We start from the raw sequence: 15,780 nt of genomic DNA on the forward strand, positions 1-15,780 counted from the left end.
AAAGGTGGACGTCAACATCAACCCTTCTATTAGGGGTCATCACCATTCTCCCATTCGTGGCATATGTACTTCTTCTGCTCGACTAAGGCTTATCACGCAGAAGTGGAAAATCAGGCTACATGTCCTTTAAAATCGGGTTCGCTTTCCGCTGCCACCAATGTAGCGTCCCAAGACTCCCTGAAGACGAAAGAAGACAAAATACTCGGACAGAATATGTGTATTCAGCTCAGAGAAGGTGTCTGGACTATTGGCATGGCCCAAAAGGCCAGCCCACCCAGGAAGGTACAAGGGGGCAACTTCATAGTACAAAAGTGGCGCCTCACTAGAACCGAGGGATAAACCACTGTCGTATTACAATAGAACCAAAAAACTTAACAGAAATAGAAAAAACGAAGCCCTCCCTCAGTTTCAACACACCATCTTCCGACTTAAAGGCGGATAGTTTGGGTGTTTACAACATTTCCATGAGTAAGAAGATTAAGTGTTCGGAAACCTTAAAGTATTTAGCAGATATTCTTGTCGGCCGGCATTTAAAATAAAGTGTCGTTATTTCCCCAAGGCAGATTACAAATACGCACCCCTTAATGTAGAAATAAGCTAGATATGTTCATGTTTAATAAGTGAAAAAAGCAAAGTTTTACTTCAGGAAACTATTTTAGTGTAGTTTGTTTGGCGCTAGCAGACTTTGATAACGCATATTGTAAATGATTTTCGCAGGCCAAGACGGAATGTCCTACACGTTAGTGAGGATCCAAAACATAAATAGACTAAAAATAACTTTGGACTGTTTATATTACTTTGGATTACAGCAGACCTCTCTAGAATATGAAACATTCATATCCAAAGCAATAATGATACAAATCTACGGTGAATAAAAAGCACCGCTGCCGTAAGGATGTTTTAGCTCAGAACGAATAAACGTTTAAAAGAATGTGGTACACAATAAGATTTCAAAGGATTTAATGGAATCTATTTGGCTACATGATTTCCTTAATCTCGCGACTAGTGCTTTTATTTAATCTACATAGCTACAGTCATTGTGTAGGACGAGGCTCGTAGATATCATCTTCCCTGGCCCTCATATTCTTAGAACACGCAGATCGATTTGGTTTCGTCATGTTTATTGGGTAAAGTATGTGGGGAGAGCGGATACAAGTTCAGGGTGGATCGGGCGCAGAACAGTTCTCCGGGTTGCGGGACGCTGACTCTTTCTCAGTCATAAGGTTCGATTCGTTCCCCGCCTCCGCTCTAAAAAAAATACTAAAACAGCATAAGTACTACAATCGTGTCCTTTTGTGCGTTGATTATAAATGACCTTCACTACACAAATAGCTCCACACGATTTCCATTAGCCAAGGTTGTAACTCTGCGGGATTGTGTAGTGATACACAGCGACACAGTTCCGTGCCGATGCCTAAAAATTTATAAGCTTGGCAAATTTTGAATTCGGAATTGTGAAATTTAGTTATATTTACACCAATAATTTAATTTGAATTTTAACAAAATAGAAAAGACTTATTTTATACATAAATGCCCATGTACCCATAATTCTCGGTGTTTAAATTCATTAAACACTCATCAGCTGATTACTCAAAGGCGGGTGGACTCGCACAGCTCATTGGCTGCTGGTGTGGCTTGTATTTATTGTTTCTTAGAGGATTACAATCTCCCTCTTTCTAATGAAATCTTTACTCATTTTAGTAAAATGGGGCGTACAAACAGAAAGCGACCGCAGCGTACCTCCAAGAAGCCCATCAAGAAGCAGATGCGCAAAAAACAATCTGCCATTGTACAGCGTTGTATTCAGGCTTTAGATTCGAATGCGCACCGCTTCCGTAAAAAAGTGTCAGAACCTCTGGAACCCTCTGTCACAAAGCCGCCCGATGGATCCCTTAAACACTTCAAACCCATTCAAATCAAAACCGCCGAAAATGCTGGATTGCTTGATGTTGCTACGCTACTGGGAAGTAAATTTCATCTTGGGGAGTCCGATTCCTCAGAGGGAAAAGGAAATCTTGAGTCCCACCCATGAGATATCTGCCTTTTGTAAAAACGCTGCATACATTTCTTCGTTTACGAACAAAACTTCTACAAATTGTTAAAATGGGATTCTAGGCTTGGCCGCCATCAGAGACAATGTGATAACCTCATTGTGCGTAGGCAGTCGGTGACACCACACTTCGTCTCAATCCTATCGCACCTCAGTGTTTCACTAGAGACGAGGCCTGCAGGCTCTTCTCCTTTCGGGCGGGTACCCATCAGCGTTTTGGAGTTGACGCACAGAGTGGATCATCCATGTCTAATCCTAGAACCTCAACAGTGGAACCGAGCATAATCACTGAGAGTTCCTAGCGTCTGTCTACTTGCTCCTGCTGACACTGACCAATTCAGTCGGCCCAGAAATAACTACCAGGAAGTGGCAACCCAATCCAGCCCCAAACCAAAACTAGGGGACTTGGTAGTGCCACAATGGCGAGAGAACAGGAGTAAGCCAACGAAACCCCAGTTGGCTAGTTTTGCCATATTCGAATCCGCATGGTGGGGAGCTTCCCCTGCCAGCGGGCATTTCCATCCCCATGTAACTCACACTTATATACCCCCAGTCGATGTACAGCGAGAAATCATTCATAATGCACAAAGGCATTTCCACAAGAACCGATTCCTTGTTCACTACGCCGTCGATAATATTACCTCCATTTCTCTATGCATTTACTTCATAATAAGCTATTAAAAACTCAGCACCCATTTTTGATTAGGCACAGCTCAATTCCTACAACCAGATATGGGATATCACAGCAGAAATTAGAAGCAAACAGGAGTGACGTGGATGATATGTGCGGTGCAATTTGTGAGAGGTAGAGGGAGAGGAGATAAGGGCTAGATAACAGTTTCGCTTCCCAAACCGGCAGCCAGAGCCTCGCGATTCTCATACATCAGGAAGGTCTGTATGTCGATCAGAACGCCCAGCACTGTGTCGCCTTTGCCTCTTGAACAAAAAATAAGAGAGAAAGGAAAATATTTGGATTCAGGGAAAACTTATGGGTAGATTAGCCTATTAGTTAACAGGTATGAAGACATTCACTTGTATCCTCATGCGACCAAATCTTCATCAGTATATCGGATTGAATCAGCGAGTGCTGGAGTGTGGGAAGCTCTAGCCCCATGAGTGTCAGCTGGTAATTAAGCCACAAATTTCCACATATGCCACTGAAGGAGAATTTACGTTATAGTGGTCGAAATAAAGAAGGGAATATAAAAGGGTGACTTCCGCGGAGCAGTGATCCGCCAAGGCCAACTAAATCACTCCATGGGGTTTCATAAAAGGTAACGGGAAATTTAGATGATAGCAGTGACTCACGACTTGAGCAAGTCATCCAAGGTAATGAAATCTGGGTTCTGCGGCCGCACCATGTCACATATCTCATTCAACACATCGCAGAACCTCGGCACATCGGGACCATCGCCAAGACGTGCCTGAACCGCGGTGAAGTAGTACTCGAGGGTCTGGCAGCACAGCCGCCCCTGGCCGCTGAGATCAATGATGCGGAAGAGGAAGGCGATGGCCTGCGGCTCCGTCCTATTCTCCAGCGCCAACACAAAGTCCAAGTAAGTCTTGTAGTCCATCTCCCCCTCGTAGGTGAGGCACTCCTGGAAAACTCGGTCCAGAAAAACGTCGGTCAGGGAACCGTTGTTGTACCTAATAGGAGGCATTAACCATGGAATGATTGATTCCTGTTAAATGCACCATTTGAAGGACTTCCTGTGGATGACCATTCCATCGTCGCATCCTACCATGCTTGAAGTCTTCTGTACAACCTGATATCCATGCGTTTCACACCGTCGCTGTTCAGAGTGAACTCCATCACGTCACACATATGTACACTAGCATTATCGCCTGGCATTGGTGATTAAGGGCATCTGTGAAGAAATATGGCCTGCGCGTCATTTATTATGAGTACTTGAACACATCCACTAGCTACTACTGTTTAAAAAAGCGTTTTCCTCGAATGTGTCAAGTCCTGATTTGCCTTGAACACACCTTGCCGTCATAAGTTCGAACTGCAAGGGTTAATGGCGGTCATTGATTTTGGTATGTCATTAAAGGAGGCTTGTGATCAGTCAGTTTTATTTGACATTTTTAGCAAGAAAAAGAGCCACCGCCGTAGTTATTGGTGTACAAGCAAGAGTGCCTGGGGGAGCCAGCCACATGAAAGACCCGCGCTGAGACCGAGGTATTGGGTAATGTGACTGAACTGAGAACGCGGCTATCGTGTGACGAGACGGATACACGCCTATATCCGCGCCAAGCCTCGAAACGACAATATATCGTACTGTGAAATGAGGTATAAGTGGATTTTTGAAATGATGGCTGCTGTTCAAATATTGAGCTTGCGAAGTTGTCGCCAATGTGGATTTATGGACTGGAATTAAGGGCCAAAATGTTGCTGCGATAGGCACTAATTAAATATGGATCATTTTTACTGTCCTATGCTTCAATACAACAAAAATGTGCACCGCCATTGAATACAAAAAAAAGAAGAATTCAAACGCAAAACCACTACCAATCAAGTAAACCCTTCTTTAAACAAAAAGCTCAGTCATGCCTTGCTCAGGCAGCACACACACTAACCGTTCTTTTCATATTAAACCACCTACTAATAGCTGCACGGAACTGTTGATTCCTGTCAAAAAAACTTCATCTTTGAGATACTTTGCGTGACCTACCCAGCGAGTTCCTGGCGCGAGAGCATTCCATTTTGATCCGTGTCGAGCCTCAAGTAGCTGGCATATACACGTCGCGCTGACTCGAGGGAGAACCAATTGATCTCCAGTCGCTCCTGTGGTGTGGTGGTCTCCCTCAGCTCGAGGATGGAATCGAGGAAGCCGCAAGCTAGGATATCACAGATGCGCACCCGACCTGCACGCATTGGGTCAAGGAAGAAGAAGAACTTGCGCGTGGCGGTACACACGTAGAAGGGCTTGAAGGCCTCATCCAAGCCAGACACCTGATAAGGAAAGAAAGGCCAATAAACTTGAGAAAAACAGACCGAAAACGTAGCTGAGAGAATTGATAGATAGGTTGGGGGAGATGTTTCAAACTTGCAGCCAAGGTAATAATCTGAATCTCCTTATAAATCGATAGCAAAATGCAGCTAATATTGTCATTGCTTCAATCGAGCAGGTCATATGATAAACTCTAAAAAATGAATCCAACTAGTGAGCACATGAAAGTAAAACCTAAAGATACTCAAGTTAATACAACAGCCTAATGTGATAATAACAGGCGACACTCAACACAAAGGCGAAACAGAAATCGGGGAGAAAAGACCGACTCCTCATCTATATCTATTAGGTGATGTGGAGATATAGTGCTACCGAACGATGGTCCCGTTGCTCAGCATTAGAAATTGCAATCTACGGGAACAGACTGGGACAAAGCTCAAACCCAGTGCTTGCACAAACCAAACCCTGCCACTCGAGTGTCAGTCTTTCACCGGATACCGTCCCGTCGTTTAGGCACTGGCGAATCTGCGCGGTGCATACCTTACAGAGGGAGGGGATGAGTTCAGAAATGTAGTTTTCGAGATCCGCCTCACGTAGGTAGCCCTCACCACTCTCGTCGTAAAAGGAGATGCCAATACGAGTCTGTTGCAACCAAACGGTCTTCATCACGTAGTTAAAAAAGTTGAGGATGTTTACGCGGGAAAAACGGTCGCCATGGCATAGCTTTGCGAAGGTGGTTGCTGTAAAAAAGCGTCTGAAAGATAGCATAACGGTAGAGTTTAAGGTTTAATTGGATTTACCGTAGCAACGTCGGTACTAATTTTATACCAAACGAACTGATCATATGAAAGACACTCAATCAATAAATACGAAAAATTGGAAAAAATCAAAGTACTTTGCTTTGAGGCAAACCTCTTCCTTCGCCTTGAGAAAATTTGGATATGTAATGTAGTTCTTTCCATGACCAGGATCGGGGTTTTTATGTTGCTCTAAGATATTCCACAACTCCTGTCAAAAAACTCGGATAAAAATATAATCATGTTATACAGCGAGACTGTCATTATCAAGCAGCTCGTTATTTTTGCTTTCTAGGAGAAGGTCTCTGGCTCCCTCTCGAACCTTTCGAGCTAGTAAGTTGTTGTTGTACTGGCTCTGTGAAGTTAAATTTTTTTAACAAATTACCTTGGATAACAGTTCATTTATATCCGATGGCTCAGTACCAGTCGACTTGAACATAGGAAACACGATGATTGCAGCGGTAAGCAAAGGAGTTACTCAGTAAAAGTAGTATCGCTAAATACTAATGCCTATATGGAATGTAAGATCGACCCCAATAGTCACAGCAACAAAGTACACACAACGCAATTCGAGGTTCGGCTTGAAACAGCCGCCCTACATAGCCGAAGAGGGCTTCACACAAAATTTACCTTCTATAGTAATACAATTCAGTAACAATTAATTTCTGTTAAATTATGCAGACAAGCAGAGCACAAGACGATACATTCCTGCCTTTTTGTTGTAAAAACTGCGAAAACTTCACTAAATCAAAAAATGCAAAAGTTGCAAAGTACGATTGCGACTTGAGTCCAAACATAGCGTGGATAAGTTGGTCTAACTCATGACCGATGATTATTGTCTCAACATTTTTAAAATTTGCGTAAGGCATAACCAAAAGCAGAGCATACGGTAAAATTACAAAGTCTTATATTCTATACTAGAAAGGCTTTTTGGGATAAATCATTGATGCAAATGTCTAATTAAATTTTATGTGCATGATGTGCTAAATTATCCTTAGGGGTAGAATTTTAATAATACAACAGGCTACTAAGCTGTCTTTTTTCTTTGGTGTACTTTAGATAGTCCTGTAATCAATGCCATCGTCACATAACACTTATTGTTTTACTGTCCTCGCTTTTGTGCGGTCCACTTGGTTCTTCGTCAGGCGTTTCAGCCTGCTTAAGCGCACTCAGCATTCTTTCAAAGTTTTCACAGCGCTTTTCCCACTAGAAGATGCTTTAATCCCTTTTTTTCTTTTTGCTGTGCCGGGATATTTTTTCGCTCTTGTTTCAAGCTGTTATCTTTCATTGAATAAGTTGTAGAAACCAAATTTCTATGTTCTTGCTGCACTTGTGGTTCGTGTTTTTGTATGCTATCTAATCACTAAAATGTTGGATTTTTTGCGTTTCTTGTTTTGGGTTAGTTCTCGTCTTTCTATTCTTTCTTGTGAAGTTTTTGCCTTCTGCTATCAGATGGCTGGATTTTGGCCACCATCGTGGTGTACCTGGCACTCGTGGGAACCGTGCTCTGTGGAACCCTGCGAACCTGGTATTCAAAATCGCCTTCAAAAGTCTCCGAAGAAACTGTCACATCCACCTAAGGAGGTTGTTCTACAGGAGTACTGTGTCAATTCTACCGAATCCCCTATAACTGCAATTCGTTGGCCGGAGGAAGATGGCAGTGGAACTCTCCAACTCATTAGACCAATGCAACAGCGTCGTCGACAATGCCGCTGTCGCACTCTTAAAAGCCTCATTGATAGGTTCTTCCAGAAAACTTGTAAAGGTCAGTGATCCAGATGCTGTGCCTTTCACCGAGTTCATGAGTTGACCAGCGAGTGGTCTAATGAGTAGGTGTCTGAATTAGTGAATGAATGACCGTGTGGGTGGATGAACGAATAAATGACTGGGCAAAATGAGTGAATAAGTAAGTCGAAAGTGAATATCAGAGCAGCTGTGTGGAAGTCCAGGTGGGCGAGACATTGAGCAGTTTAACGATTAATAAAGTGATGGATGGAGGAGTCAAAAGATGAATGAGCGAGGCAGATTAGGGATGAGCGAATGTGCTGATGAGTGACGCACTTCTGCTATATCTTGATGCATACCTAAGGCAACTGCATTCGGCGCTAATTTATCTAATGTCATGCACGCGTACCCAGTCGTTAACTTTTCTCCCTAACTATTTGCATACCTGCATAATCCTTCGTACTTCCGCGTATGCTTGTCCAAAGCACAGTACTTCAGCACGTACAGTTTAAGTAATATGGGAATGGACTTTTTCAAATCCACTTTTCACTCCTGCCATGTTTTCTTGTCAATTGGGTAGGGCCATTCCCAGGGTGCTATTTTGTAAATGTCCGTAAATTATTGAAGTTTGGTCAAAAAGCCTCTGCTAAAATTGCCGCTTGATTTTTGTATTCATGTCAGGCCTGTTTGATGAAACTTGCCGCCATGAGTCAACATAATTTTGGAACTCCAAGTGAGGTTTATAAAGATATGAAAGAGCGTTGATCTACCCTTACCTTGGTTCTAAAAGATTAATGCACTCTACATTTGGCTTTGTCTCTACTTAGCAGGAATTTAAAAACCGTGTCTGTCCCCACTTGTAATCTTTGTGAAGCCTCTGGGGGCTTCATTCCCTTCTTGATACTAAAATAGGCCAACAGATTATTTCCTATTTTTTGGACTCTTTTTGTCGTTAGATATCGACGCTAAAACTTGCTCAGGGTGATCACGTTTTAATCAGGACGTTTATTTGAACTTTGTTAGTCCTTAGCTGTTAAGGCTTGGTTCACTTTTTTGGGTGACTTCTGACATCTGATTGTAATTAAATAGATTATGGAAGCGCAACCAATATAGCATCTGCCTTGCTGTTAATCACACTCTTGTTCCCCACCGTAAAATGCGAATTTGGAGAATTTCAACTGAAATCGATGCTCACCGTGCGCATAAGTGTCATTGCACTTCCTTTTTCCCTACAGAATATGAGGAACAAGTGGATTGTCACACCTGTTTCTCGCCCTTCTCCGGGATATATAGCCACACTCACAAGGGGGAGCCGCTACTGTCGTGCACGGATCTGGCGGAGTCTCGGAATGCTGCGGCTGCGGCTTCTGCCAATTCGAGCAAGTTCTATGCTATTCTGGGCGGTGCTCTGGGCACCGCAGCCTTCCTCATCATCGTCTTTTGTTGCGTGCGCTTCTTTTTTTTCTCTTCCTCCGGTGCTCGCCGTCGTGTCCGACACCCGGGTGACGGTAGCAGAGGTAATGGTGTCGTCGGTGGCGGCCCCAGTGATGATACTGACGACTCTACTCTGCGACGCCCTGCTAATACTTTTTCATATCCACACTTGTGAGTTATTTTAACTTACTGCGATGTTTCGGGTTTCGGTTTTTTTTGTAGTTTGGGCACCAATGATTGTACAATGATGTTTTATCCTGTCTGTGAACTGGATCACCAACAAGGGTTTAATCCTTTTTGCAAATCTAATTTTGTGTAGCTTGCACTCCCTAGCATTCTTATCGACTCCTCTTTTTCAGTCTGTTTTGTAATTCCAGCTGCATTGGGGGATGCTTGATGTGTCCAATTACAATTCTCCGACTCCTAGACCACTGTCGATCTTGTAATAAATTTGTGAAACTCGAGTTTATGCGGTTGCTAGCATTGCTTGTGAATATTTTTCTTCAGAATGCGTTAAAATGCCGTCTCTTATGAAGAAAAAAATGTTGAAGGACCTATGTTGTCGATTAAAAAAGACGTGAGGGAGATTTTCTGTTCTCATTCTATCGCATATTGGCATAGCACTCTCCCGTTTAAGTCTCTAGCTGTAACCAAAGCAGTGATTTAAGTGTTCAAATGCCTTTTAAGGTAAAGCGGTCGCATTTAATCTCGATGTCAAGCAATTGTCAATTGTCAAGTTATCAAAAGATTCGCCCAACATTGGTTTAAACGAATTTATTCTGCTTCTGCACGTGGTGGAACAGTTCGTTAACTCTTACAGCAACAGGGAAAGTTGGGGTAAAACCGAGGAAATTAGTGTCACTTGTTTTTTCAAAATATAGTAAGCTTCAAGGGCTATCAGTTTGATCTCCACCTCTTTTGCATACGTTGTAAAACGTGACGAGCTCTTTAGATTGGTTGCTGACTGACTGAATGACTTCTGATGGTAAGCGGCCTTTGTATTGCAATTTTCTTCTGGTGGGCTAACAGTATATCGTTGGTTATTCTCAGAAGACTGTGCTTATTCTGTGTGGGGCGGTTGATGGTATTTTTCTAAGTTGTGATTATCACCTTGGCTTTAACTCTAAATAAGCACATGATCACACATGAAGTAAACTGGGCAGTTGCGGAAGAAAATGGCGGCGATTTTGGTTACGGCTTGGTTTTTTCGCTTCTGCTCGCAGCTACGTTGTTCATTGTTTGGAAAGAATGATAAATTGTAGTGTTTATTGTTTCAATGAACGAAGTATGCTAAATCAACCATATGCTGCCATTACTTTAATGATAGTTCAGGTTCCTCATTTAGCTTACTTTTAAGGCCCAAATTGCGGTAGCGTTATTCCTATCGCTCAAGTCTGGTTCGATTATGATGTGAAGAGCGTTGGCAAGGTGTGTGCTGAATCGTGGATCAGCTCAACACTGAAGTTTCATGTATAGAAGCTGCTTTCTCCCTGCCTAATTTGGGTTAGTGGCCTTATTCCCCACTCTAGGAAGCGCGATTGACCGTGCTGTTGATAAAGTAAATTCTTGGTCCTCAAACCAGTAGTCCGCATGGCGATTAAGGCAGGTTTTTAGGTTGGGGTCAGGCCATCCACTTTATTTAATGAGCGCCAGTACGTAAGCGTTCGAAGTGCTTCTACCTCTACTTCAAACCTTACAGCCTCGACTTGATCACCTTGGGCGTCTATAAACACTCACTCTCTTACCTCATGGCTGAATATGCTGAGACACCTTACAGTAAGTTCACTTGAAGCTATTGTGTCGACCATGGTTGCCAAGCCTGGGTTGGCTCCGCCTGGTATAGATTTGGAGATTATTTGTGGCACAAGAATTAGTATGAATTTCGTCGAAACAGTTGATAGATTACGGTTATCAGTATGTTTCCTACCCTTGCATGTTCTTGCCTAATTTTCATATTCAAGACTGGAGAAGTGATAAGAGCTAGGCTCCATAATATAGATTTGGTGTATCCCGAGACTTCTCCGAAGGTGAAAGAAGACAGTACTCGGGCAAAATGTGTATTGTTGATATATGGGGGGGGGGGGTTCGAGGCAACTGACACGGCCCGAAGATCGGGCCGCCCGGCAGACATCATGGCGGAGCCCCCAGGTGGCTTATTACCAAAACTGAGAGTTAAGCAAACAATCAAGGTATTACATAGGCTCCCCTCTCGTCTTTTGAGCGTCGTCTCTGGCGCTCCCCTTAGTCAACCTCCCACGTCATCCATCACAAGGTAATCGGTGCTGTAAGAAAAACACCCACCAGTTAACCTTATCGATTATCAAATTTCCACGCAAATGGGAAGATGCGTGACCGCAACGTCGCTGATCCTTCTTGGTATTTGTACTGAATCAAAAGTTCCGCCCTGTATGGGAAGTGGAATCGGAGAATGAGGAATGCGCCGGCCATCACAAGTGCCCATATCTGGTCGCAGGAACATTGGTTTAATAACCAAGTCAGCTAACAATGGACTGGATTTAACATATTCCCTTGGAGGTAGGGTTTTGTGTCCCCTTCATTTTGCCACTTTCTCACTTAGGTGCTGCCTAGTCATGTGTCTATCTGGTTTCTATCCAACCAGCAGAGGAGTGGAGGAGCTATCACGAGCTCCCATAAATGACATCATGCAGGCATCGTAGACGGTTCCATTATGAACCCTTACAGCTCTTTCACAGCTAGTGGCGCCTTGGTTATCGGCAACATGTCTGCAGAACACGAGACTGGGGTAGTTGCCGAAGTTGGACGTCTTTTTCACCCCTTCTGCCAGGGTTTGTTACTGATTCTCTCATGTGTACCATATGCACCTCTTCCGCCTTGCCGAGGCTCATGACTCAGCAATTGGAATCAGCATAGATGTCTTTTAAGGTCAGATCCGCTTTCCGCTGTTACCAATGTAGCAGACCGAAACTTCCTTAAGGACGCAAGAAGACATGACGCTCGGGCAGAGTCTGTATCGTTGACGTACACTATGGCTTTGGGCGACCGGCGTGGTCCGGAGGCCAGCCCACGCTACGAAGGTACAATGGTCAGGACACAAATTGACCCTTCAGTAAAGCAGAGTTAAATGGCCAACGCATTACAGCTTTTACTCATAGGGAGAAGTTCTCCGGAGGAATTTGAATTGCCATGAAGAAGGCGAACACTTACTACAGTTTACGTTTATATGGTTCCCCGAACTACCAGAATCTGGTGCAGCTAATCGCCGAAGATTTTATTGAGTCAGCGATGCACACACACACAGGGAGGTGCTTGTTTTGCCATCACTAGGCTAGGGGTGGGCTCGCTTGGAAACGGCTGGTGCAAACGAAAAATAAACACCGTCAAATCATTGTGTGCTGCACGAGTAGTCACCTTAGACCTCGGTGCTTTCAAATCTAAGCGGAGCTGTTTTCAAGTGGTGGCCAGCTCGAAGTCCTTGCGAGTCTCACTGCTGGATGATTCAGCAGCAATACCTAAGGCGCTCATTTTGTGCCATCGGCTATTTCACCTCCCGTTACTGACGTCTTGCCAGATAGCGGTGGTCTTTACACGCCACGTTCTGGTACGTACAGATACCATGATACCTTTTTCTCCTGCATGGTTTGCAGTGGAAATGCAAATGCGTGGCTTTTTGAACATCAGACCATCTCAGTGCATAGGCTAACTCTGAAGATACTGTTTTTTTTACAAAATTATTCTTTTATGGCGGTTCATTGGGGCTAGAAGATTGCCTTGCACTCTTTATTAACAGTCTGAACTCGGAGCTTCCACCGGCATACAAGGACGTGGTTGCCATGACCGTAATCTTACCCACAGACGCTGAACAATGTGAAGGGATCCCCAGTCAACGCCTCCTGCAGTCACTGCCATCGCTACCACCATTGCAACCGTCACCGACGCCGCCCGGGTTGGTCACCGGAGAAGATTGTGAGGGGTCGGGCGGTAGCAGTAGGAGCGGCGGGTTGGAAGAGCCGCCCCCGCCGAGCTATCAAGACGTGATCTTCTTCTCCCCCTCGGCTGCCGATATGCACCAGCGGGTGCTCGCTGCAGCAGCAGTGGCCGCCCGTGACCAATCCGGTATTTGATCGATGTACTAATCTAGTCGTGATTTTAGTCCATTCACCTCCTTCTCCCCCTATTCCCCCGCTTTTAAACACACTTGACAGCTCGCTCGATGCCGTGAGTTTGTATTCCTGGATAACTTTTTTATTTTGTTATATTTCTACTTCAAATTTGCGTGTGCTTATATGTGTATGTGATTCTGTTACATTGTGATTCTTGACGACGATGAAAACGACAAGTTCTCCCACGTGTGTTTGGCCCCTGACCCTTGGTCCTTGTTTCTCTCTACAGAAAGGTAGGCAGATGAACAAATGGCTGGAATTGTTTTATATGTGGGTGCCAGCTGCGGTTGTGGGCTGTCTGTTTATTTCGCTCAGCTAATGCTAGATCTTTAAATAGGGCAGATTCACTGCCGTTTTTAGCTTCTCCCTTCTCTTGCTACGTTGAAGTTATTTTAAAACCCACTTCTGAAGTTTCTTTCTCTACTTACGTCTTTGGGGCAGATGTGCCTGATTTAGGTGGCACAGCCTCTCCTCCATCGTTGTTCCCAGTCTCAAACTTCGTTTGTGTTTCCCATATATCGGGTTCCTTTCTTTAACACTAGGGTGATGCGTCTACTTGGAACTGAGTAATCTTCCGTCACTGTGCCGATAATCTCTTGTAGGCCACCCTGTCGCTTGTTCGGACTTCAACCGGTCTGCGCTGCTTGATTGGTGTAATTTGCCCTCAATACTATTACCTCAGACTTCCACGTCCTTGGTTCCAAAATTCTTTCCCAGACTACGAGGATTGTAGTTTCTGTTCCCCGACCAACCTATCCACAACTTGTCAAAGTTTTCAACGGAATCTTGGTCACGAAGTGAATATCCCATGTGGCATTCTTGCGGTTAAAAGGACTTTATATTCAGGCTTAATCAGACATCTCTCAAGCTACTCAATGTTCACCGATGGTGCTAACCCTTCGTCAGTTGATCTGAATCCCTTGCGCCGCCACATTGACCCGTTTTGTGGTGAAATTCATACTACCACAAACTTTGCCTAATCTCACCGTCGGTTCACGCAGTTCCATTCAAAGGGGCAAGGATCTAAATCTTGGACCAGATCTTTCACGTAGTTTCTCAGGGTATAGATCAGTCTTCCGTAAATACTCTGACCGAACACATCGCCAATTAGTGCTTTTAGCTGCCTGTACTCCTGGATGGGTTATTTAGACACAGAAGCTTGTGGCAACATTAGTTTCTTCGAGGAAGATGGCAATCTCATACGTGGTCTAAACCTCTCATATTACCGATCGGTTTATCGTGATTCACCTCGGGTCGGATTTCAAAGAACAGTTGCCGCGGTAACCAATCACATTATTCATTATCTGCGCCCACCGGGCCCTGTTTTCTTGTCTTGATTCGTTCTGAGAGGAAACTCATGGAATTTGTGACTCCAACGTAGGGCGATAATAGTGGTCGGGGTCACGTACCCAAGCTGGCAGAGGGTTATGCCCCACCTGTCTCGTCTGCCTTAGAATCGTCGGAAGGTGGAGCGCATGCTGAAACCGAGAATGAGATGCTCAAAGAGTAGTCTTTATCAGCAGTTTAGCAAATAATTTGAAATAAATTATTGATTGGCACCAATATGCTGCTTAAAGCCTTTTAGTAGTCTGCGAGTGAGAGCTTATTAATTCTTTTTTTGAAGAGTGGTTTTTTAGGAGGTCAAAGTGTCACGAACGTTTTTGGTGGTAATTGCTGAAAAAAAAGAAGTGGAACAAGTATAAGCTGGAATATGTTGTCACAATAACTGCAAAAATTAAGGAAAAGAACCTTTCGAGTTGAAGCTCAATGCTGCGATTGTTTGTTTAACGCGTCGCTTTGGTTTAGCAAACACTTAAGGCTCTGTCTCTGTACTTCGGCCCTGCGGTGTGGCCTCCCGGCTATGCCAGTCGCTCCCACGCAGGCCTTCTGTATGTCGGCAGTGCATATTCTGTCCTGATATTATGACTTCCTTCGTCTTCAGGAGAGACTCGAGTCGCTACATTGGTCACAGAGAAAGCAAATCTGATCATAAAGGGCAACGATTGATTTCTATTACTGATTGCTAACCCTTCATGTGATGGGAGACAGACATGTGCTGTGAGAGAATGGGTGATGAACCCCCAAATGGAAGGGAAAATGATGTCCATCTTTGGCAACTACCCCAGTCCTGTATTCCGCAGACATGCTACTAATAACTGAGGGACCACTAGCTATAAACGATCTGGAAGGGTTCGTTATGGCACTGTACACGATACCTGCATAAAGGTGTCAATGAAGTGAGCTCACGATACATGGTCTGCTTCTCCACAAGCAGGATAGAACCCAGATAGATATGGCTGGCATCACTGCTGTAAGACCGAAATGTCATGAAGGAACAGCCGTAAAACATTCCCACGAGACTATTTGAAGTACCGTCTTTACTAAATTGTAGCGTCCCGAGACTCCCTGAAGACGAAAGAAGACAATACTCTAGCTGAGTACATATTCAGCGCAGAGAAGGTGTCTGGGCTATTGGCATGGCCCGAAGGCCAGCCCACCCAGTGAGGTAGAAGGGGGCTAACTCGAAGTACAAAGCGGCGTCTCACCAATACCGAGGGATAAACCACTATTGTATTACAAAATGACTCTACATTTGTGCCAGTGCCCTTACGACTTGTGATTGACATACGTAATGGCCTGCCCATTGTCCCTTCCCCCAATCCAGTTTCCACACAGGA

The 15,780-nt window shown here is 44.2% G+C and overlaps 1 protein-coding gene across 1 annotated transcript; it reads right to left on the reverse strand. All coding sequences in view use genetic code 11, as the record gives it.

Moving 5' to 3' along the window:
• Positions 1–1,157: 1,157 nt before the first annotated feature.
• Positions 1,158–6,240, reverse strand: EGR_03936 (Serine/threonine-protein phosphatase 2A regulatory subunit B'' subunit gamma; the record flags this gene model as incomplete). The annotated part of the gene is made up of 7 exons (XM_024493185.1): positions 1,158–1,248; positions 3,359–3,697; positions 4,726–5,006; positions 5,545–5,758; positions 5,900–6,012; positions 6,052–6,156; positions 6,187–6,240. The coding sequence occupies 7 exons, from the start codon at positions 6,238–6,240 to the stop codon at positions 1,158–1,160; spliced, it is 1,197 nt and encodes a 398-aa protein (XP_024352457.1).
• Positions 6,241–15,780: the final 9,540 nt, after the last annotated feature.

This window comes from Echinococcus granulosus (genome assembly GCF_000524195.1).
Source record: "Echinococcus granulosus chromosome Unknown EG_S00022, whole genome shotgun sequence".
NCBI classification, from domain to species: domain Eukaryota; kingdom Metazoa; phylum Platyhelminthes; class Cestoda; order Cyclophyllidea; family Taeniidae; genus Echinococcus; species Echinococcus granulosus.